The following is a 23,361-nucleotide window of genomic DNA, read 5'->3' on the forward strand; positions in this document are numbered from 1 at the left end:
CATCACACTTTAAGAGTTGAAACATTTAATTTTGAACTAAAGAAAACTCGGTTTTGCGCATATATAAAATACCCTCTACATGCATTCGCATTCCAGCCGCAATATTCCTCATGCCCTAGGATTTTTTTTCGATAATCATGCCCCACGATTAAATTGACATTACACATCAGGGCCACTATAAAACAATTTGACCACATAAATCTCTTCTAAAATATTTTGTTAATAGTTGCAAAATCGAAACCATATTAAGATGAAATACATACATAATAACACTATTGTATATCAAATAAGCCACTCTTATTTAGTTACTTCCTCCATCCATGTTCATCAAGTTCCTCATATTTTTGGTCAAACTTTGATCTATATGACTAATGAAGTATAAGGTATATGCTATGAAAATTATACTGTTGAATTTGTATTAAAAAAGGGTTTCCACTTGTTACACATAATTTATATTTCATTAGTTAAATTAATGGGTGGACTTCGACCCGAAATAAAAAGAGGCCCAGTAAACCCGAACTGAGGAAGTAGTTGTCGATCAAAGCTTGAACTAACCACACCCAATTTAGACAACTGAGATAGAACGTACATATCCGGGCGGACATAGTGCATGACAAAGGTTTTTGTGAACATCGACGGTTCCTATCTCTGATGAATGCGTGTTTGGCAGAGCCCAGTCCCTCTAGTGGACCGTAGGAATAAATACAGCCTTTAAAGGAACCATCAGCAGGGTCTCTAGCAAAAACAAACATCACATTACACAAGGAGGGGCGGCACAAGAGCATCAAGAGAAGTGCATGCCCCTCAAAACCGATGCCCTACTTCCTCTAAACTGAAAAGAGCAGACATTGGATCATCGCAGTTTACGAGACCAACCCGAAATTTACAATATGTACAGTTACACCATTTGGGAGTGGCTGCCCAACCTCCAAAAAATCCTTTGTCTTGTAGTGTAGCCATGCGTAGACGTGTAGTGTCTACCTCTTTGCATAAGAGAGATAAGGATCTTGAGCTATTGATAGTACGTCTGGCCTCTCCGATTGATTGTATGTCAAGCAACGGCGTATCAGTTCCTGCATAAGTTGGAAGTAAAAATCACAAATTGACTTACAAGTCACAATAGATGGGAGCAATGATGCTTCGCATTAATACAAGAAGTTTGATGTGTGGTTATTTGTATTGCAAGATCAAAATATTTCCAAACTAGCAACATTCCCTCAGTCAGTTTTTACGCAATTCATGGCAGTCTACAGAACAAACTTGAAACCAAACTCGTGGTCTCCCGTCACATGTACATAATCTAGCAAGGGAATCACTGGAAGGGAATTCCACCTTGCGCGCATACTTGAAACCAAACTCATGGTCTCATGTCACATGTACATAATCTAGCAAGGGAATCACTAGAAGGGAAACCACTGCTACAAGTGATGGCTCAGAAGGTAAAATATGCCATATGAACAAACAGGAAGCGTACCTTTGCCTCGTTTGATACAGTTGGCTTTGAAGGGAACATGTGACATGAAACCACTGCTACAGTTGATCTCATGTCACATGTACATAATCTAGCAAGGGAATCACTAGAAGGGAAACCACTGCTACAAGTGATGGCTCAGAAGGTAAAATATGCCATATGAACAAACAGGAAGCATACCTTTGCCTCGTTTGATACAGTTGGCTTTGAAGGGAATTCCACCTTGCGTGCATTGATAATTGTATCTTCTCGAAGTATTCTCTCTTGGGTCTGGTCATGGCCAAAAGGACGCCTCCCATATAGCATCTGATAAAACATTACACCAGCTGACCAAACATCCACCTGCATAAATGCAACAACAAAAAGTTTACACACCAATCAGAATGAAGCTACAGTTACCATAACTGGGTATTTAAACCAGAAGTTTTGGGAGGCTCATAAGTAAGTTCAAAACTTGAAGAAAGAGGGTTAACTAGGGATCATGTCCCCAGTTTTCTCCAAAAAAGCATATCTGCCCGACCACTTCCCCCTCTCAGTGTCACCCTTCACTTCGCACTGCAGACCTACTGTTGCATCCTCCCACGGACCACCCATGGATGGGCACCTCAACCCCAGCCTCAGCAGCAACCCCCAGCTAACTCTATCACTGACAATCGGCACATCAATCCACTGCTTCACCCACCCCCCCACCCACCCCTCCGCCAGCAGACCAGCATCTTCATCACATCGGCCGGGGATCCCCTGACGATTCCATGTCACTGAGTCGAGTTCGAGCCCAGGGCCCTATGTCGACATGGCACCCATCATGGCGACAAATAGGAGTTGAGGGAAAATAAGAATAGATGATACTGATACGGCAAAAAATTATACCCCCGGCATCAAATTCCAACCTTATGTGACAATTGGATCAACAGGAATCCCTGAGCCAGCCCATTAGGTCCAACAGCCTGGCCTATATGACCCAACAGAAACCCTAGCAGCTCTAAATCATCACTCACAGCCACTCTCTCCCACCCAGCTCCCTTGTACGGTGCCGCCAGCTCAATCTCTCCCCTTGTATGTTCCTACAATGTCACCCCTATCAGCCTTATCTTTCCCAAAAACCAACCCCAACCCTACCGCCGGTCCAGCAGCCGCGTGGAGATTCAGCAGCCCCCTAATCAGTGAGCTTCGGCAAGCTCCAGCAGCAGCCCCACTCTGCATCTCCTCTGTCTGCGAGCAAATCGGCCACGCCAGCAGCGCCCTCTCTCTAATGGACTCTTGCTCACTCCAGATCCAAACTTTTCACCCATTCTTGTGCCAAAACTCAAGATGCAAACACTTGCATCAGGAAGAACGTTCTAAAATATTTAGCAGGTGAACATGCATCCCTGGCAGCTGAGGGCATATTTAAAACAAATATATCCCTGGTGGCTGAGGGCACATTTAAAGCAAATATAGAAGACCACCGAATTCTACCAGCTCAGAGAATATCTTTTATAGACTACCACCAGATTAACACAATAGGATGAACCAACTATTGTTTACATTAGAAGGTAAAACATGCTGGCAAATATCAGTACCTTAGATGAAATAAATGGTGTTCTGCTGAGATCAAAGCATTCTGGTGGCAGATACCTGGAGAAGGAAAAAAATAAAACAGAAAGGAAGAAAGAATTTTTAAAACAGAAATATCTGTCATTAAGAAATAACATTGGTGCAGCAGACACAATAAAATGAACAAGAATTAAATATATAATCCAACCTGCTTACATAGCGATAACACAAGAACAGTTGCACTGCATGCAACAAATAGTACTCCCTCCGCTCCATATTACTTATCGCTCAAACGGATGTATCTAGACGTACTAGATACATCTGTTTGAGGGACAAGTAATATGGATCGGAAGGAGTATTTATTTTGAAGGTTATACAATTGTGCACATGTACAGAAAATCAATGGCGGCAACTAAAACATTCCATAGAAACATGATCTGGACTCGTAAAAATCAACTTTGAAAGTGAATGCACTCGGTCGCTCACCAATAGGTTCCAGCTCCCTGCGAAGTGAGTTCCATTCCCTGAGACCCAACGTCATCCTCCACTATCTTGCTGAGGCCAAAGTCTGTGACTTTTGTAACACCAACTTCGTCGAAGAGAACGTTGCCTGGTTTGAGGTCATAGTGGATGATCTTTTGAGCCTTTTTGTTAAGATAAACAAGGCCCTGGAACACTTGAACAATTATGATCCTTGCTTCCTTTTCTGGAAGAATTGGCGTTGCTTTAAGGACTGCATCGAGATCCTTGCCTAGGTAAAAGATGAGCAAGGAGATAACATTATTAGATGCCACAACCTCCTAATATGAGAGTTTTAGATTTCAGTTGTAAAATCATTATGAATAACTACTTATGTAAAACTAGAATGGACAGTGCGCCTACCGAGAAGAGAACAGCAGAAATGAAGAAACTTTGATCTACTATATGAGACATGATCTATCAGTCCATAGATCATTAGAATTGCTAATAATCTAGCTTAAATTCCATGGCATCATCATAGGCCATAGCATTATGTATGCTTCATACATAGTGATCAAATATGGCAGTTGTTTTCCATACCTCTTAAGCTCATAATATGGTATGGGTGATCCATATGTTACAAGATTATAAATGGCAATGTGGACTGTAACTGTAAGAAACCATGGTTTAGATGTCCCTTTTAGTTCCCAAATTTAAACATTTATATCACTGTCAACTCCAGGACACCTACAGGCGACTATGACTAAATAGTAAAAACTGGAATAAGTTTAATGAAGTAAGAGTTCATCATAGATAGATGTATCTGGGTTACACCATGCATGACTGGCACAAAACCTAACTACTCCCTCCGATCCATATTACTTGTCTTAGATTTGTATCTAAGACAAGTAATATGGATTGGAGGGAGTAGCATTTTCCGTATTACAAAACTGAAGGAAACATGAGGCACTGGCCATCATCAGAGTGACGTAAGACTCCAAGCAAAACAAAAATGACAGAACCAAATTTACACAGTCAAAATGTTGAAGAAATTTAAGAAATCATTATACCGCTGCAATATTCTAGGACAGTGCAGAATGTGTTGTGATCAATCTCGAATATGTCCCATAGCCTGACAATGTTTGTATGCACCAGAGTCTTATGGATATTATATTCACGAATCGCATGCCGTATGTAGCTTTGCTTTTTCTCCTCACTCCACTGAGCATTCAAACCATGAAGTTTACAGGCCACGTACTTGTATTCCACCAAGTCAAAAGCCTGCACAGAGGAACAGTTGCATGTTACTACTAACCAAACTCAAATTTCTACAGAACAGATGTGAATGCTATATCAAAACACATTGAAATGACGTCACAAAAGGAAGGCCAAAAAAACTAGGTAATATTCTGGCAACAAAATTAATACAACATTGAAGCTGGTACAAGATGGTATACCCTGCATTTATTTTGTAACACCTTACATTTTTCAACAGAAAAGGAACATAAGAGCCTGTGAAAAGTTTAGGAAACTTGAGAGGAATCGTGTCCTACAGGTTTTTTCAATGTAGCGGAGTTTGGAGCACACGAATCACTGATTTCCAATCCTTTGTAAAGTTTTCTAGGCCTGTACTTTTGAAGAAAACCAAGAATCCACTCCCAGCTCTTTTTTTCTGCGTTGGCCCGAGGCAGAGCACCTCAACCATACACGTTGGGACCAACATCAAGTTCAGAATGAGATGGATCTGTGCATACTGGGACCCATTAACCTAAACTCTCAACCAGCATGTTGGTTTTTTTCCATAGAAAAAATCATCAGGTGGCACCAACTTATCTAGATCCCCTGTACTCCATTTTCCTGCATTCCGTACACCTACGCCGTTGTTCCTACATGGTCTATGTATTCATGTGTTTGATACCCTGTTGCCTCATTTCCTCCCAATCCTTTGGTTTTCCTCCCTTAGATCCGAACAGGGCCTAAGTTGCCACAGGCAAGGATCAGAAAACGAAGGTTATAGTTGTGGTAAGGTACAAAGCACCTTTGCAAGGCTTGGACGGTATCGTGGTAGGATTTCAGTAGAGTAAATTGCTCAGTAGGAGGTCAATGGATAGGGAGGAGAGAGAAAAGAGTGTAGGGATTAGAGAAAGATCTCATTGTTGGCATGCTTTTATAGCATTGCCTGATACACAGACTGGGCCAACTAACAACTTCCTAAAAAGAATCAGACTCGTCTTAACTCACCTAATTCTTCCCTTTCCTAATTGAATTAACCTACCTAATTTATTCCTTCCCTAACCAACTACAGACTAGGACCTGATAAGCAGCTGGAAATTAAATCCAGTTCTCAGCCACTTGCACTGGCTGCTGCCACATTGCACCTGGTGTACTGATTTTCCCATGTAACATAAGCCAAAGGACATTTAAATGCCAGATGTGTTGCTCCAATTGTTTCCATACAGATTCTCTCACCTACTCCTTCCGTTCACTATTAAAAGATGTTCTAACTTTTTTCTGATTCGGATGTATACAGAAGCATTTTAGTGTGTTTGTTCATTCATTTCAGGTTGTATGTAGTTTATATTAAAATATCCAAAACATCTTATATGTGTGAACAGAGGGAGTACTATTTAAATACTAGGTTTTCATACTTATTTCTTATCCTTTTAAGCCCATTTTGGATAGGCCAGGATCCCAGCCTCCCTGCCCACCCAAAATGAAGCTCTTGATAAGAGCATATATATAGACAAATCTAAACTAATGATGGTAAAGTTGAGCGCTTCTTTTACCTTATTAACGCAAAATGCATTTGTATTTCAAGATGCATTATTGATAAACAATGGTTTTTTAAAATATATAACTGAAGAAAGAATATACCTTGTACACCTCACTAAACCCTCCCTTTCCAAGAAGATTTAACAGAGCATATCGATGGTGAAGAATTTGGAAGTTATTAAAGCGGGATCCATCCTCATCTCTGAGACGCTTCATTTCACGTATAAGCCTACCCTTTTCTAATTCATATCGATCTCTTTCTCGCAGATACTGTTCTTCCTCCTGCAATTCAATTGTGGAAAGTAGGTTAAGACGGGAAGAGGGTGTATTTAATAACCAAGTAAAGGAAACCACTTACCCGCTTGATACTTGTTAACCGAGATTTACATATCTCGTCCTGTAAGAGGAAATCTTCCTCGGACATGCTAGTTTCAGCATCACTTCCATCACCCTTATCTACAATAGTAGAACATCAAGCAGTGAGTGTAGAAGAGTGGCAACATTAGTATCATGTGTGTTTGTTTATGTCTTGCTTATGTGAAAGAGCTTTCCCTCATATAAAATATTCCCTCTGTCCCAAAATAAGCGTCTCAACTCTAGTACAACTTTATACTAAAGTTAGTACAAAGTTGACACTTATTTTGGGACGGAGGGAGTAATGAACTTAAGTTATATACCCCATACATCAAATCTTATTCAGTGTACAAGATAGTTCAATCAGCAACTTATAAAGAATTTGAGATAGCACAATTTTTTTTTAAAGAGTAGCTCTTACCAGATGATTGTCGTTTCTTTAGAGATTTACGATGTCTTTCAACAGCCTCTTTAGTTTCCAGCAATGATTTCTACATAAAGGTCCAACATACATGAGCAATTCGACAAAGTGACAGTATGTTAATGTGAATGTCAAGAATTGGAATTATATAGATGAGAGGCAAAACATGTAAAAGACCAGAGCTGCAAGTTACACAATGTGCCTTAATAGACAAAGCTTATGAAATGTAGGAACAACAAAGTTTCCCTTTTGAACATGATGCTCAACTAAACAAGATCAAGATGTCCTATAAGATGCTAGGATGGTAATGACTTAAGAGCATCAGGTAAAAAACCAAGATCTGGGTGACCTGCAAATATGTCATCAAAATCGCAAACAAGACAAATGAAATAGAAGTTGTCTAATAAGAGCATCAGGTATGCCTTCTGAAGTAAAGCTGTTAATGGTTGGGTATCAACAACTTGACAGGTCACCCAGATCACAGTTCCACAGTAAGTTTTAACATTATGATCGGCTTTTACAATGGAATATACTATGCCTAATAGTCTATTGAAATAAACAGATCTATGGAGCAGCAGAAACTCACAAGATGCGCATTAAGGTCCTTTATTGCCTGACCATCCTCCCATGTTTCAGATATGACAGTCCCAGCTCTGAGTTATGTGACAGAGAACAGTCAAAGAAAAGGTTGCAATAAATGGTCCATACCCAAAACAGGAAATAGAAGAGAAAAAAAACATCCAAACTGCAGAGAAGTTGCCAATACTAGAAGGCATACTGGATATATGAAGTAACTGACAGGTCATGCCACTAGGCCTATTTCTGGAAGACAATATCACAGCATACATGCCAGTATAACAACGACCCATATACAAAGTATTATTCTTCAGGTAATAGGAAATCTAGACATATCCTTCCTCTATTCCCCATTAAGTGTTTGAAACTCGGATCATTGAGAGATTACCTCATAACACCAATGTTCCCGAGTCTGAAAGATTCCTGCTTTAACTTCATCCGTGCTTCTTGCCTTTCTGCTTTTGATACTGCTATGAGCAGATCAGATAGGACCTTCATTTGCTGTATCCATGAGAACAGACACGTAAGCATATATGCTACATAATTATAATAACGGCTATTATTTCAGGATCTCGGCAGATACAAGAAGCGAGTTGTTTCCTTCATTTATCAATAATGATAGGCTTAAGTAGTAAGTTCCAAACCTTCAGAACAAAAATGGTCCAATGTATAAATAACAATGAAGGGTAGCTAAAACATATGGTTGGTAATAAATAATGGTTTCTAAGTGACACCTTTGATTTCTTTTGTTGATCTTGATCCTTGAAATCCTTCAATTCCTGGAAGAATGATGCAAAGGCAACAAGTCAGTGACCTAGGGAAGTCAGGATCAAAGAAAGCTTGCAGTGAGTATACCCTTACCTTAGCTAACCTATCACTAAGTTGGTGATACTCCGTTACTTCTTGACGCGATTTGTTAAGCTCCTCCTCCAAAAATGCAACTTTACCACGTAACAGTGATAATTCTTCCTATTCAATTGGGAGTGCTTAAGATTGTAAATTTGAAAAGGAAAGAAAGTATCCAAGAACATGTTTGTATGGTACACTATACTTCATATCTCAGATTGACTGATACCCTATGAGATATGGCTTGTCCAGTACAGCATTCACCAAAGCTGTTCACGCTTCCACAACGATATCTTAACCACATCATATTACTTTATGTAGTTAAGTTGCCTAGGTGCTAGACTCGAACAGAAGTACTGAACCAAACATAAACACTTTTCCTTGAAGGAAAGGGCCTGGATGCATATATCAAAGCCATCAGAAATATTGCTTATTTAGTTATGATGCCTAGATTCTAGACTCAAACGGAAGTATTGAACTAACAGAGACACTTTTTCTTGAAGAAAAGGTCGTGGGTGCATGTACAAACACCCTCAGAAGTATTTTCAAGTGTATGTACAAGCTAAGCCCACAAACACATTTGGAAGCAGGCAGGAAATGGTATGTAAGGAAAATAAAAGGATGCATTAGCATTAGCAGACCAAGATGGTGCACATCTCATTAAAAATGGTGCAAATAAATAAGTCTTACGTGTAAAGCAGTCCTGTCATCATTCCCAGGTAGAACACTTGTTCGGGAATCCTGTATATGGAGTAAATGGCAATGTAAGCTGATGATTTAGCAGATAAGGAAATAGCGTACTGGTATTGTATATACATGTGTATGAGATTACAACAAATGAAGCCCTCAAATGCATTGATATCGACCAAGCCTTGTATCACTTGATCATGGAATGTACAATCCTTTAGGAGATTATCATACAGCCAAGGATTGCAGCCATTTAATCAATTTTGTTCCAGTCTACAAGATTACCAGATCCCTGTGATGAAGTGATGCCCTAATTCATAGTCAAACAAAAAAGTGATGCCCTGTGGAATTTTAATATGTTATTGAACGTGAACCTTATTTGTCAATATAAGTTGTGTCAGTTAGTAAAACTCAATTCCTTGAAGTGCTTATTGTGCGATGTGCCCTTATTTCAGCAATCGGCACCCCAACTGAGCAAAAATCTAATGGCTCTATTTCGACATTCTCCAATTGATAGAATTTATCTGTATCGAAGAAGCTAGTTGCTCTTTATCATTGATACATCTAATAATTTGATCAATACCAAACTAAGCTGTAGCAATTTGTACACTATTAATTATTTCTTGCACCGATCAATGGCCTTAAAAAAGTTCTTCAAGAAGAGCGCAGGAAATGATGTGATCATTCAAGTGCAAGATAGTACATTACCCACCACTGCCCATTGATAGGTTAAAAGCTAGAAGATAGATCAAGATCTTGAGAATAAAATTGCACAGCATACCATGTTGGTTAATTTGTCATGTTGACCATTTGAGACAGTTACTGAAGAAGCCGAAGTATGGCGCGTTTGATCAACCGTCTTTGAGCCACGCCCTCGTCCTGTTCCACCACGTCCCCTTCCACGGCCCTGCCTTTTTCTGCTTGGGTTTTCCGAAGGGAGTCGTGTGTCCATGACATCTAATACTTTTGCTGCCGCATTAGCTGATCCCTGGAATTCACAAGCATGAAAGAATGCACCAGACAGAATTATGCTACAGGGAATGGAAAGCAAGTGGAAAATAGAATTGTCTTGTGTTTAATTCTAGTCAATTAATGTCAGAAGATCACACCTCAAAATTTCCAAGAGCTAGGCCATGGTCATCATCCGGGGATCTCGGACGCTTCAGTGTGTTCTTCTGTATCAAGAACTCCTCGCCATTCTGGTCAGCAAATACAGCAAACATTAGTCTAGGTTAGATGAAATGAAATTAAGAATGGGAATAGTAGTAACCTGTAATTAGCTAGAATACAGGTTTACCGAAAGAGACATTACAGATAGTTCTAACCAGCATGACTGTAGCAACATAGGTAATATACAGGCAAGAAATGTTTAGGGCATGATTGTATCAACATAGGTAACAAAGGTATTAGGTAACCAGCATGATTGTAGCAACATAGGTAACATAGGTAATATACCGAAAGAGACATTACAAATAGCTCTAACAAGGTAATCGAAGGTAGGTAAACATTGTGTAATACTTGAGCAGTAAATAGGGGGGGAGAAAGAACAGAGGGAGTACGAGGTTTAGGGCTGACATCATCATCCGAAGAGGAGGAGGACTCGGGCAGCTCCTCCTGGTCCATGAAGGTGGGGGCCGAGGCGGGGGCGACCACCGGGTGGTGCGGCGGCGACGGGGGCGGCACCGAGACGGCCTTGCCGGCCATGCGCGCCTCGAGCTTGGCGAGCTTGGACGAGGACGGGTTGGAATTCGACGAGAGGTGCTGCACTATGTCCTCCCCCGCGGCCGACATTGCCGCCGCCTGCTCCCAGACCAAACCGGATCGGGCCGAGCCGCGCCCCCCGAAGCTTCCACGAGAAGCAACCGCCGCCGCACGCACGCGCCGGTCAGCGGCCTCCTCACCGCGGCTCGCGCACGGAGCGGGGGCGGCCAAGGCGAGCTCGCGGGTCGATCTGCCGTGGCCGCGCGCGGGACGGGAGCCGGCGCGCGCGAATCCTACCTCGGGAAGCGAGCGGACGACGCAGAGCGGCAGCAACCGCCGCCCTTCTCCCTCGACCCGGCGGCTCGCTGGCCGCCGCGGCGCGCGCTGAGGACGGCGCCGCCGGGGGGAGGACGGGAGATGCGGAGGCGATTGGGGTTTCGCAGCTCGCCCGACCGGAAACGGAGGCGCAGGCAGGCGCACCACCTCCCCCTCGCTTCCCTCACAGTCCCCCCCTGCGATTCCATTGCCACTCTCTGCTTTTATTTTCCCTGCTCCCGCTCCACTGGGCCCCGACGTCTCGGCCCGTGTCCGCCGAGGCCCAGAAGCCTCGGCCCGCCTCCACTGAGGCCCAGAAACCGGCCCTTGGGCTCTTCGTGTGAGAGACGACTGTTTGCGCGGTGAGACCGTGAGTTTTCCCTGGTGCGCCGCCTCCTGCCCAGCTCGGCGAGAGAGCGGAGAGAACAATGGCGAGCGGCGCGGAGGAGGAGGGGAGAGAGAGGCGGGAGGCCGGGGAGGAGGAGGAGGAGGAAGACGACGAGGAGCGGCCGCAGCTGAGCGCGGCGGCGGCGGGGGCGCTGCGGGAGTTCCTGGAGGAGCAGCGACGGCAGGAGCGGGACGAAGGGGAAAGGGGGGGAGGAGAAGGGGTGGAGCTGGTGGCGGAGGACTGGCGGCTGAGCCAGTTCTGGTACGACGAGGGCACGGCGCGGGGGCTTGCCGAGGAGGTCGCCCGCCTCGCCTCCGGCCTGCCTGCCGGCGGCGCCGCCGTGGCCTGCGTCGCGTGCCCCACGCTCTACGCCTACCTCAGGAAGAGCAGCCCGGATGTGCCCGCGCGGCTGCTCGAGTACGACGAGCGGTTCGGGCAGTACGGCGACGACTTCGCCTTCTACGACTACAACCAGCCGGAGGCGCTGCCGCCCGCCATGAAGCACGCCTTCCAGATCGTCGTCGCAGACCCTCCTTACCTGGTATGGTCTCCAAGCTCCTTTGATTTGCTTAGCTCTGGAGTAGAATGTTACAGATTTGACTAAATTGTGGAGATGAATTGTGGTGATTCGTTGCTGGTGCAGAGTCAGGAGTGCTTGGAGAAGGTTGCCAAGACGGTCTCCTTCCTCGCACGGCCTCAAGGCTCATTCCTGCTGTTACTCACAGGTAACTCAATTCAAGTAAACCGAACCCTTGGATCAGCGTTGTCTTGGATCTAACTAGAACCCGATGCATCCCTTCTTGTTTGATAATTCATGGCATTGTAAAAGGGGTGCCGACTGTGTGTGCTTGCTGGTTGGATTTTGTTTTGCAATCAAGGGAAAACAGTATGATTTAGGGTATCCCCTATTACTATCAACAATCCATGCTAGTGCCTTAGGTGTTCGTAGGTTGGGTGTGTGGTTGGCGACAAACCAAATCCACTTTGCTTTGTAACAGAACCTATGTGAAACTCCTCTTTGTTAATGCAATGACACGCAAAGCTTTCGTGTATTCGTGGGGAAAAAAGCTTGAACAGTCGGTATTACATCTCGGTAGATCGAGTGTAGTTGCAACTTGCAAGTACTGTGGCATTTAGCACAACTTCAGCAGTTTATTTGCATCTTCCGAAACCATACATGATGTGCCTCTTCTTGTATGTGAATGGTCTCTCTTAAAAATTGTATGCAATTGTAATACTTATGTGTGATTAGCATCAGAATGTGCAATGCTCACTAGTTTACAATTTAAGAACCCGTGGTGCCTCGTAAGCGTGATTGTAACTTTGCTGAGAACATAACTAGTGTTTTTTTTGTGAGATATCAATATGTACTGAAATCTGTCTTTCCGAATAATTTGTTTGTCACCCGCAAAAATAGAATAATTTGTTTGTTCTCTAATGCATATGATTTAAACTTCTTCTGCCAGGCGAAGTTCAGAAGGACCGCGCGCTGGAGCTCTTAAACGTGCGCCCCTGCGGTTTCAAGCCTCAGCACTCGAACAAACTGGGGAATGTGTTCCGGCTGTTCACGAATTATGACCCGGTAGACAGACTTGGTGGCTGGGATCAGAGCGATGGCGCCCCCATTTAGCCTTCTGATGAGGTTGCCCATGGTGCTTGTGGAAATGTGACAGCGATTGTTCATCCTATGGATGCTCTCGTATGATGCATCTTTCAGTCTGGTAAACACGAATTTAGCACGTAATGTTTTTTGTTTGATACATCTGTGTCAGTTACTCTCATGTATTAGGCGAACCAGATTCTTCGCAAATGTAACCTACCTGTGTTTGATCCCCCATGGCCTTGAAGGGGCACTAGGGTTCGTCACAACGTTACCACATTCCTGGGAGAACTTCATGATTGAGATTGAACTTCTGAACATGTTACACATGATATAACGGGGATGCTTGCCTACCGAACATACTACACGGCTACACGGGAGCTGCATCACTATATCTTTATTGGAAGCACTTGCCTTTGTGCCTATGACATGTGGGCCGACATGTCAGGGACCCAAAGGCAGGTGCCTTTACGGGGCACTGAAGCTGCCAGTGCTACTAGTACTAGTTGACAAACGACCCAAAAACGACGTAGCCTGTGTAGAGCTTCTTTCACTTCACTTGTGGTGCGCCTTGTTGGGCGGCTTGACGATGAGGACGGGGCAGCACGCGTGATGGGCGAGGTAGTCGCTCACGCTGCCCAGCAACGCCCTGCACAGAGTCACAAACACGATTGATTTTAGCACAGACGCTCACGTGAGAGAACCGGTCACTAGTGGTAGCTCGATGTGGAAGGCCATGGCGGTGGGCGCGTACGTACCTCTTGACCATGCCGAGGCCGCGGCTGCCGAGGACGAGCAGGTCGGCGCGCATCTCCTCCACGGCCTCGCAGATGGCCTCCTTGGGGTCGCCCTCCACCACCGCCGCCGTGGCGCTCGCCTGCTTCTGCCTGCACACGTCCAGCGCGCGGGCCACCGCCCTCCGGGAGTTCTCCTCCTGCGCCCTCCGCATGGAGTCCAACGCCGTCGGCGGGGCGTAGGCCAGGCCTGCTTCGGCACGCACCAGGTGTGTCAGCCTTCAGAGCCGCGCGCGGGCACGGGTCGATCAGTCAGCGCGCGGCGAGATTAATCGCTTACCGTGGGCGGCGACGGGGTAGACGAAGTGGTCGACGCTGTGCTGGGCGTGGACGACGGCGACGGACGCGCCGGGGTGGAGGCGGACGACGTTGTCGAGCGCCCACGACAGCGCGTGCAGGCTCTCCTCGCTCGCGTCCACCGCCACCACCACCTTCATCCCGCCCGCGGCCTCCGCGCCTCCGGCCCCAGGCGCCACGTCGCTGGCCGCCGCCGCGGCCTGACCAGTGCTCTCCTCCATGACGACGAGCTCGCTCGCGGTGAGACCGGCTTGGTGCCTAGCGATCGCTGCCTGGATCGACCACATCGGTGCATCACCCACCGTGTATATATGCGTGGCCGGCGCCGCTATAGCTTTTGGATGTGGACGGCACGAGATGGATAGATAGAGATGGGGCGAGGCGCGGTGGCTTTCAGCCCGTGGCTCCCGCCGTGGGTTCGTCAGCTCCCGCCCGCGTCCGGTCGGGCGGTCGGGCGGTGTGTCTTGGCTTCATTGGGCCGTTGAGCTTGGCGCGTCCCCTGCTCGCGGTCTGCCCCCGGATTCGCACAAGTGCCCAGAAGCCTTTTCAGGCCGCCGGAAACGTAAAGATTTTTCTTTTAAATGCTACTATACTAACTGACCAACGTTCACTGGGAAGAAATTGCCAGCGAACGCATTCGCAACCGTTTGCTCTCATGGCAGTTTTTCAAAAACTTGCCCCCTCTGCCACACATTGCGATGCTAGTCTGAAGAAACTGTCATCCCTCCAGCTGAAACTGCCATGAAAAACGTTCTCGGTTGTCACCCTCCGCAGCGAACGAATGCCGACTAAGAGGGTCTTTTTTTTCAGGTAAAAACCCAGAAACCCGCAACTTGGATACCTTGACACAGACAAATGTTGTACGACTATTTCTCTTCATAGCAACATCAAACTATTATTTGACAATATCGAGGATGGCGTCAAAATTAATGGAGATCACGAATGCTCTGTTTATCAGTGCCATGTCAACAATGTTCGGTGTCGTTTGCTTTGTTTATCAGTTTTTTTAGCAAATGCTTTGTTTATCAATGTCAAATAGAAACTGTTAACATTTAGTTTTTTTTATCTATTGCACACATATATTGTGCTACTAAGCAGACTAAGGCATAGCCTAGCGGTGGGAAGGGGCAGATGCCTTCCCACCCACCCAGGTTAAAGGCGTGATACTTGTAATTTGGGTTTGTTGCACCAATTATACTGTAGGGGTTCCCTTACAGTCTTTCTGTCAAAAAAACATTGTGCTACTAAATCCATTCGTGTTCACCGAGAGGTTGCTACTAGCCACGAGGATTCTACCATGAAAAACTAAAGGGCCAGCTCTTTTGAGGCTTCTAGCAACTTATTATGAAAAAAAGTCAGCAGCCCAATAGAACTCATTTTGGACTTGGGTCTTAACTTATTTCCATGGCCCTTTTCTTCATAATGAGAAAAATGTTGTGGAGGTGTTTCTCGCATAAGCTCACTTAAAGCGATGGGGTATAGTCCATTAACCATGGTGTTCGCACATATTACGTTGTATATGACACCGTCCCACCATTCACATCCGAACAGAGGCCTGAAAAGAAATCCACAAGGCACACGCTCAAGTGCCTCTCGTCCATGCCACGAATACAAAACTTTTAGGGTTCCTTTCTTGTTGTCGTCGTACTCTGGGGAGCCACCACTGCTTGAATTGCCTTCAGCCAACGACATGGACACGGATGGCGGTTAGGGACAGTTTTTTAGTCTCGCGACTGCTTGTCTGGCCAGAATAGGTGAATTGCTCACAGGGATGTCGGAACACGAGAACGAGAAAGAAGAACAAAACTGGTGATGAAGAGACCAGTATAGTGAGCATTTGTATGACTCATAGGAATATTGATATACCTTACCTCGGGTTTTGTAAAGTATCACGAAGTAAAAGGAATAGTCACTCGAATATCATTCGTGTGAGTATAGGGGTCAATATGGATGCCATGGTTCCGTTGTTGATCATTGAACGAATGGAAGTTTTGCTCATGTTTATATTTCGTTGAACCTACAGGGTCACACGCTTAAGGGATTACGATCTCTTGAGTTCTATATGAGTTAGGAATATGAGAAATATTTCTGGAAAAGTTTCGGGAGTTAGAAATATGAGAAATATTGTCGGGAAAGCTTTGGAATAAAATAAATAGTTTCGAGAGAAACCAGAAGCGTTTCGGAGTTACCGGATATTGCCGGATAGGTGGGAAATGTTTTGTGAACGGTTCGAGGGATTTCATCAATGATATACGCCAACTCTTCTTCTTCTTCCGTTGCAGCTTGAAGTTGGTAATGATCCGATCTAACCTTGCATGCATCTTCATAGTGATACGGGAGTATGATCCGTAGACAAAAAAAATGTTTTCTGCTACGTTTCTCAACATCTGACACATTCATGTCCGTGTGTATATTGCATATTTTTATATGTCTCCATGTTCCACAAAAATCATAAATTGTGTGGAATTCGCTTCGTATATGTTTGAATAGCTGGTAGGACCTTGGTTCCTTAGCATGGGTTATGGCGGCACTATCCTCAATAGTGTTTCATTGGCTCCAACGTACTTGGAACCATACCAAGTTCAAACAGAACTCTTTGATCCAAATACCCTACAATACTTTGCCTTTGTTATAGAATCCGCCACAGTGTTCTGCTTGGAGCAATTCCAGCTTACTGTGCCACATTCATTGTATTCACAAAATCCTGACTGAAATTGGAAATTGACTGGATCAATGATAAAGATTGCATCGATGTGACCACTTACAAAGAGTTTGCATTGTTGTAACCCTTTGCAACTAACTTTTCATCACCTCCATATACGAGAAACATCTCCTTAGTACTATTTAGATATTTAAGGATATTTCAGTGGTCCCATGATCAACACCTTAATCACTCTGGTATGTTGTTCGCAATCCTTTGGAGAATATGGCATATCTGGTTGGGTACATACCATGGAGTACATGATAAATCCAAACACAGATGCGTATGGAATCTCACTCATGTATTCTTACTCATCAACCGTCTTAGGGTGCTGAGTTTTCCAGAAATATTTTTCGCGTGACCTTAGTGAGAACATCTTCTTTGTGTTTTTCATACTAAACCATTTTAGTATTTTGTCAATATGCATGTTGGCTAAGCCCTATTAGACGCTACGATCTATTTCTATTGATATTTATGCCTAGTAGATATGTTTTCTAGCCCAGGTCTTCTATTGAAAAACTATTTTCATTGAAGTCCTAATTCATGTCAAGAAATTTACATCATTTACAATGAAAAATATGGTTCCCCCGTAAACTATTAGAAATGTTGTGGAGTCCCACTCATTTTCTTGTAAACACAAGCATCTTCGCCATTCTTGATGAAATCAAACTCTCTGACCATCTCATCGAGACCAAGATTCCAATTCCTTTGTGGTTGCTTCAGTCCACAAAATGGATCTATGAAGTTTTGCACATTATTCCAGCATCTTTTGGATCGATAAAACCCTCATGACGTATCATATACACGTATGTGACTAATATTATTATGTTAAGAAAAGTTTGTTTTGATGTCCATCCGTCATATCTCAACGTTGAAATATCGAACAATTGGTAGAATAACCCGAATTGACTTAAACATCGTTACAATTTGATTATTTCATCGCAGTCAACTCCTTGAATTTGTCGAAAACATTTACAACAAGTTGAGCTTTATGGATGTCAGCTGCAACATCCAATGTTGGTCAATTCACGACGGTGTGGAGTGGCAGTGGTCAATTCCGCGCTCCCATCATGGGCGGCCGCTTGACGGTCGTAGCTTAAGGTGGGAAGAGTACAACTTCTTGTCCAGAATGAAAACTCTTGTTTTGGCCTTCATTGTTCAGGTTCAGCAACGACAAACTTGTGTGTTACCTTGTTAAAGGCGTTGCCAACTTGTTGTTGTATCCTTCATTAGTTGGTCTCGGTAATCAGGATGAAAATCATTATTCTTGTCGTCACAACGGCGTGAGGAGGGGACATTTCTTTAAAATGTGTTGTTGCGAAAGAAGTCGACTTAGTAGTAGGTGTTGATTTCATATCATGTGTCTCTCGTAGTTATTCAAGTCTTGTACTCGATTTGTTGATGGTTGCTTTGCATCAACTTTAACAAAATGACCGTATGCATCTTTTCGAAAACAGAAAAAAGATAACTAAAAATCCCTGACTCTTTGAAGTACGGACATGAAGGAAGTTATATCATGGCATCTCTTTTCAACACTAGTTTCCTCATGACAACGTTTGCACTGGGACAACTGCACTAATCAAGATTAAACTTTTCAACAAGCGCTTGCAGACATACGACAGTTTCACTCCCTGGTTTCTTCATACATGCCACTAGCCCACTACACAGGATCACATCCTTCACTGTAAACACGAGACACTCGAGACATTACAAAAACAGAAGTTCAGAACTACTCCGTACTAGTAGTTGACAGAAGTAGAGATGGAGCTTCACTTGTGACGCGCTTCGTTGGGCGGCTTGACGATGAGAACGGGACAGCACGCGTGATGGGCGAGGTAGTCGCTCACGCTGCCCAAAAACGCCCTGCCAATACAATACCACGCGCACACGGTCACAAACACAATCTACTACTCTATCGAAAAGATGCTCACTCGTGTGGCAGACTCGAAATCCTCTTACCTCTTGACCATGCCCAGGCCACGGCTGCCGAGGACGAGGAGGTCGGCGCGCATGTCCTCTACGGCCTGGCAGATGGCCTCCTTGGCGTCGCCCACCACCACCGCCGCCGTGGCGCTCGCCTGCTTCTGCTTGCACACGTCCAGCGCGCGGGACACCGCCTTCCTGGTGTTCCCCGCCTGCGTCCTCCTCATGGCGTCCATCGCCGTGGGCGGGACGTAGGCCAGGCCTGCTGCGATACGACGCCGCACGCACCAAACGTGTCAGCCTTCAGCGTCAGCGAGCGCGGCCGCGCGCGGGCCGAGTTCATAGAGTGGGTTGGTACCATAGGCGGAGCGGTCGACGCGGTGCTGGGCGTGGAGGACGACGACGGACGCGCCGGGGTGGTGCCGGACGACGTGGTCGAGCGCCCACGACAGCGCGTGCAGGCTCTCCTCGCTCGCGTCCACGGCCACCACCACCTTCATCAAGCCCGGCGCCCCGGCGGCCTCCGCGTCTCCGGCTCCAGGCGCCACGCCGCTTGCCGTCGCCGCGGCCTCGGTGCTCTCCTCCATGACGACGCGCTCGCTCCCGGTGAGACTGGCCTCGTGCCTGGCGATCACTGCCTCGATCGACCACATCACCTACCGTGCACGTGTGTATATATGCGTGCGCGCGCACGGTCGGCGCCGCTAGCTTTTGGATGTGGACGGCCCGAGATAGATAGATCGAGACGAGGGGGACGCGGTGGCTTTTGGTCCGTAGCTCCCGCCGTGCGTTCGTCAGCTCCTGCTTGCGTCCGGCGGCCGGGCGGTGTATCTTGGCTTCTTTCGGCCGTTGCGCGTGCCATGCCAACAGACCCACACATGGACAGCCCGGCCCAGAAGCCCGACATCCGGGCTGGGCTCATGCTCAGCTTTTCTGCCTGAAGCCCGATCAAGAGGCCTCAAAATAAGCTTGATCAAGGCACAAACCATTATTTTATAAGAAAATATAGGTAATATATATTTTAAATATCCTACTAGATATTATTATTGTAATTAAAAAAAGCGTTTGGCCAAGCCGGTCCGGGCTTGAGCTTTAGATTTTGAGGTTGTGCTTTGAAAAGCCCGGCCCGACGAATGCCCAGGTTTATCAACAGTGTCGTCGCTTGCTTAGTGCCAAATCAAACCGTAACGTCATCTACTGAAGTATCACTAGTGGCGTGTTTAATAGGTTGCATCCGGCCCAACCAGACGGGTGCGGTGCAAAAATAGGGTGTTTGTTTGGCTGGGTTGCATATGTTTTTCAGCCCCACGCAAAACTTAAAGCAGTTTCAAGTTTGACTGAGGGGAACGGCCGAATCGATTATTTTTTGCGACCTAGACTCATAACTTCCCAATTGCTAGTCACCTCCCACTCCCATTCACAGTCGTGCCATCCCCCAACCCCCATCCATGCCGACAACCACGTCATCCAAGACCGATGGGTGGGCGGCCTCGCCTGGTCCAACATTGACCTGATGTCGGCAATCATGGTGTCGTCCCCCATCTGCAGAGAGCCGCATGCGACGACCATTGACCCACCAATCGATGTGACTCCTGCTCTGGAGGTAATCATTTGGGGGGCATCAGCGGAGGGAAGCTCGTCGGTTGCGATGATGGCGGTCGTGGTCGGTAGTTCTTTTACCCCCAGAGGAGGGTTTCTTCCCTTGCTTTGGGGCAAAGTGAGGGGAGCACGGATGGAGCATGGACGACGAAAACCTCTTCCTCCACCGAGCGCGTCATGAGGAGCATCGTTGAAGTGGCTAGGGCCCTCAGATCGGCATCAGTGATTTCCATCTTGATGAATACTCGGTGGCCACCCCTTACTCTGCGTAATTTATGGGAACCTTGTACTCACCTATGGATCACATGGTTGGGAAGGCGTGGGCTCCGCCCAAAGTCAAATTATTTGCTTTGTTGGCCCATCAAGAAAAAAATTAGACAGACAACTAATTGGCCAAGCGGGTAGCCAAATTGCGGTCTTTCTCTTGTTTGCAAGAGAAATCAAGAAACCCGGACACACCTCTTCTTCAAGTGCCGAGAAACCCTCCATATTTCGAACTTGGCTAACGAACGACTACACTTAGAAAACTTTGACACCTCCTCTTGGCGCCTTAAGAGCCCCAACAAGGATTGGTGGGTCAATCTTTCCGCAACAACAAGGTCAATTGTAAAGCAATGGCGTCGCTTACAATACTCATTAGTTGGACCATTTGAAACGAGAGAAATACCCGTGTATTTCGAGAATAGAGCAAGCCGAAGACCATCTTGCTCAAGGCCATCAAAGACTAGACCAAGCTTTGGGTCTTGGCAGATGCAATTTTGTTATTTTGGGAAACATTCTACCAGGAGAGTAATTCCATGTTTATTGCGGGTGGGCCTCGCGGCCTTGTAATACAGAACTCTACCCTCTTCTTCATTAAATAGACGAGGCAAAACTTTTGCCTCCATTTTAAAACAAAAGCATGCTTGCTTAGAAACAGAACATGCTTCGACGGTCATTCATGCTCTGCATTATGAATAGGAATTCTGAATACGTTTTTTAGAGCGAATTATGGAGTATTTGTGATCAATAGGTCTTGTACTGGTCATGTGTTTGGCGAACCGAACTCTTCGAGATGTGCCTGTTTTTCAGCAGCATCACCGCACTCTGTACTTCAAGGAAGAAAGAACACTACGTCCATGGCAATGTAATGCATCGGAACAACTGCACTAACCAAGATTAAAAATTTCAGCAAGTGCTTGCGGCCAAACAACAGTTTATTCCCTACATTCTAGGATGTTCATAGAGTACTGCACATGAGCTCGATCACATCTTTATTGGAAGCACGAGGCACTCGAGACATTCAGTCGACAGTGGCAGCAGAGTTGGAGCTTCACTTGTGGTGCGCCTTGTTGGGCGGCTTCACGATGAGAACGGGGCAGGAGGCGTGATGGGCGAGGTAGTCGCTCACGCTGCCCAGCAACGCCCTGCAACACACCACCAGCACAGGGTCAAGGCGTGGCTTGATGATCCATGGAGTTTTATTATGCATATGCTTGTAACTCTGCAAGCAACATGACTATTGTCTCGGTGATAAAGGCTTGCTCTCATAGTAAATAAACATGAAAAACTAAAAAACAACTGTGTTTTCTTTAGCCATTGGATTTTCTTAAATGTACTACTGTTTAAGGAGGCAAGTTAACTAGCTATTGCACATCTTCCAGCCATGCATTTCAATATGCTACCAGGATAAGAAGGGAAGGCACAAAGGGAAAAGCAGAAGAGGAGGCAAGCTGCAAGAGAGAGAATGGAAAAAGGAACAGGAACAGAAAAGCCCATGACGTGACTCGGTAAGGCCTGCTACGGGCTCTCGGTTTGGGCCCAACCGAGCAGCGGGTGGCATTGCCGGAGCATAGAAGAGAGGGCAGCAGCAGGTTTAGTACCACATCGCGGACGGAGGAGAAACCCTGGGGAAAGATGGCTATAAAACGAGACCCAGCTCAATGTTCCAACTCATACCTTTCTCGGCCTTTTGGCTAAGATCAAGTGTAGTATCTGTTCTTATCAGTTTAATATCTGATATGTGGACCATGTGTCCACAACGATATTAAATTTATTTTTCATGGGGGAGAGCCCACCACGGTAGCTTGCTGCCAGGGCTCTCATGTGTCGTCCAGGCGTTGCACTACTGCCTGGACCTGGCAAACCCCAACCAAATCAAGCATTAAAATTTTGAAATTTAAGGATTTCCATATGTTTGCAATTCAAGTCGCTTGAACACTGAAGAAAGCTAAGCTGTGCTTTAGTATCTTTGGCTCTGCCAGTGAAGTAGTCGAACTGCACCCAGAATCACAATCTGTTATCGAAGATGCTCACGCGTGGTGATCTCATTGGCATGCGCGTACCTCTTGATCATGCCCAGGCCGCGGCTGCCGAGGACGAGGAGGTCGGCGTGCATGTCCTCCACGGCGCGGCAGATGGCCTCCTTGGCGTCGCCCTCCACCACCGCCGCCGTGGCGCTCACCTGCTTCTGCCTGCACACGTCGAGCGCGACGGACACGACTCGCCGGGAGTTCTCCTCGTGCGTCTTCCTTACGGAGTCCACCGCCGTGGGCGGGACGTACTGTAGGCCTGCCTCCGTATGCACACGCAAACGAGTTCCGTCAGTGAGCGTGAGCGTACGTACGTGTGTGTGCGTGTGAGCTAGCTTGTTGTACAGGACAGGCGGTACCGTGCCCGGCGACAGGGTAGGCGAAGTGGTCGGCGCGCGGCTGGACGTGGACGACGACGAGGGACGCGCCGGAGTGGGGCCGGACGACGTTGTCGAGCGCCCACGACAGCGCGTGCAGGCTCTCCTCGCTCGCGTCCACCGCGGCCACCACCTTCATCGTCGCGCCCTCCGGCCCGACGCCGCTCGCCATGGCCGCGGCCTCGGCGCTCACCTCCTCCATGACGATGCCTTCACTCGCGGTAAGACCGGTACTGACACTCTGACACAGCCT

The 23,361-nt window shown here is 46.2% G+C and overlaps 5 protein-coding genes and 1 non-coding gene across 7 annotated transcripts; 2 read left to right on the forward strand and 4 right to left on the reverse strand.

The window, feature by feature from the left end:
• Positions 1 to 538: 538 nt before the first annotated feature.
• LOC119303147 (serine/threonine-protein kinase TOUSLED-like) lies at positions 539 to 11,310 on the reverse strand. The gene is made up of 16 exons (XM_037580240.1): positions 10,698 to 11,310; positions 10,232 to 10,321; positions 9,904 to 10,110; positions 9,126 to 9,176; positions 8,451 to 8,558; positions 8,324 to 8,368; positions 7,978 to 8,090; positions 7,600 to 7,666; positions 7,014 to 7,083; positions 6,597 to 6,694; positions 6,341 to 6,520; positions 4,537 to 4,747; positions 3,494 to 3,758; positions 3,034 to 3,088; positions 1,652 to 1,813; positions 539 to 1,073 (listed from the first exon to the last, which is right to left on the reverse strand). The coding sequence occupies exons 1-16, from the start codon at positions 10,911 to 10,913 to the stop codon at positions 978 to 980; spliced, it is 2,034 nt and encodes a 677-aa protein (XP_037436137.1). The 5' UTR covers positions 10,914 to 11,310; the 3' UTR covers positions 539 to 977.
• A 224-nt stretch (positions 11,311 to 11,534) lies between these two features.
• LOC119303148 (EEF1A lysine methyltransferase 1-like) lies at positions 11,535 to 13,446 on the forward strand. The gene is made up of 3 exons (XM_037580241.1): positions 11,535 to 12,067; positions 12,170 to 12,251; positions 12,993 to 13,446. Exons 1-3 carry the CDS (start codon positions 11,567 to 11,569, stop codon positions 13,154 to 13,156), a joined length of 747 nt encoding a protein of 248 aa, XP_037436138.1. The 5' UTR covers positions 11,535 to 11,566; the 3' UTR covers positions 13,157 to 13,446.
• LOC119303149 (universal stress protein YxiE-like) lies at positions 13,406 to 14,558 on the reverse strand. Of its 2 annotated transcripts, none has more exons than XM_037580242.1 (3): positions 14,201 to 14,558; positions 13,885 to 14,113; positions 13,406 to 13,775 (listed from the first exon to the last, which is right to left on the reverse strand). In XM_037580242.1, exons 1-3 carry the CDS (start codon positions 14,502 to 14,504, stop codon positions 13,682 to 13,684), a joined length of 627 nt encoding a protein of 208 aa, XP_037436139.1. In that variant the 5' UTR covers positions 14,505 to 14,558; the 3' UTR covers positions 13,406 to 13,681. The 2 variants fall into 2 exon arrangements, with proteins under 2 accessions (XP_037436139.1, XP_037436140.1); XM_037580243.1 differs by having other exon boundaries at positions 13,885 to 14,110; positions 14,201 to 14,556.
• Positions 14,559 to 18,446: 3,888 nt separating this feature from the next.
• LOC119298000 (universal stress protein A-like protein) lies at positions 18,447 to 19,494 on the reverse strand. Its single transcript, XM_037575557.1, has 3 exons — positions 19,200 to 19,494; positions 18,878 to 19,106; positions 18,447 to 18,781 (listed from the first exon to the last, which is right to left on the reverse strand). The coding sequence occupies exons 1-3, from the start codon at positions 19,492 to 19,494 to the stop codon at positions 18,688 to 18,690; spliced, it is 618 nt and encodes a 205-aa protein (XP_037431454.1). The 3' UTR covers positions 18,447 to 18,687.
• A 2,224-nt stretch (positions 19,495 to 21,718) lies between these two features.
• On the reverse strand, positions 21,719 to 23,310 carry LOC119300091 (universal stress protein PHOS34-like). Its single transcript, XM_037577160.1, has 3 exons — positions 23,091 to 23,310; positions 22,765 to 22,990; positions 21,719 to 21,846 (listed from the first exon to the last, which is right to left on the reverse strand). Exons 1-3 carry the CDS (start codon positions 23,308 to 23,310, stop codon positions 21,753 to 21,755), a joined length of 540 nt encoding a protein of 179 aa, XP_037433057.1. The 3' UTR covers positions 21,719 to 21,752.
• Positions 22,375 to 22,571, forward strand: LOC119304448. The gene has a single exon (XR_005148276.1). It is a non-coding gene; the product is annotated as a U2 spliceosomal RNA (small nuclear RNA).
• Positions 23,311 to 23,361: the final 51 nt, after the last annotated feature.

This window comes from Triticum dicoccoides, chromosome 5A (genome assembly GCF_002162155.2).
Source record: "Triticum dicoccoides isolate Atlit2015 ecotype Zavitan chromosome 5A, WEW_v2.0, whole genome shotgun sequence".
Classification (NCBI taxonomy): Eukaryota; Viridiplantae; Streptophyta; class Magnoliopsida; order Poales; family Poaceae; genus Triticum; species Triticum dicoccoides.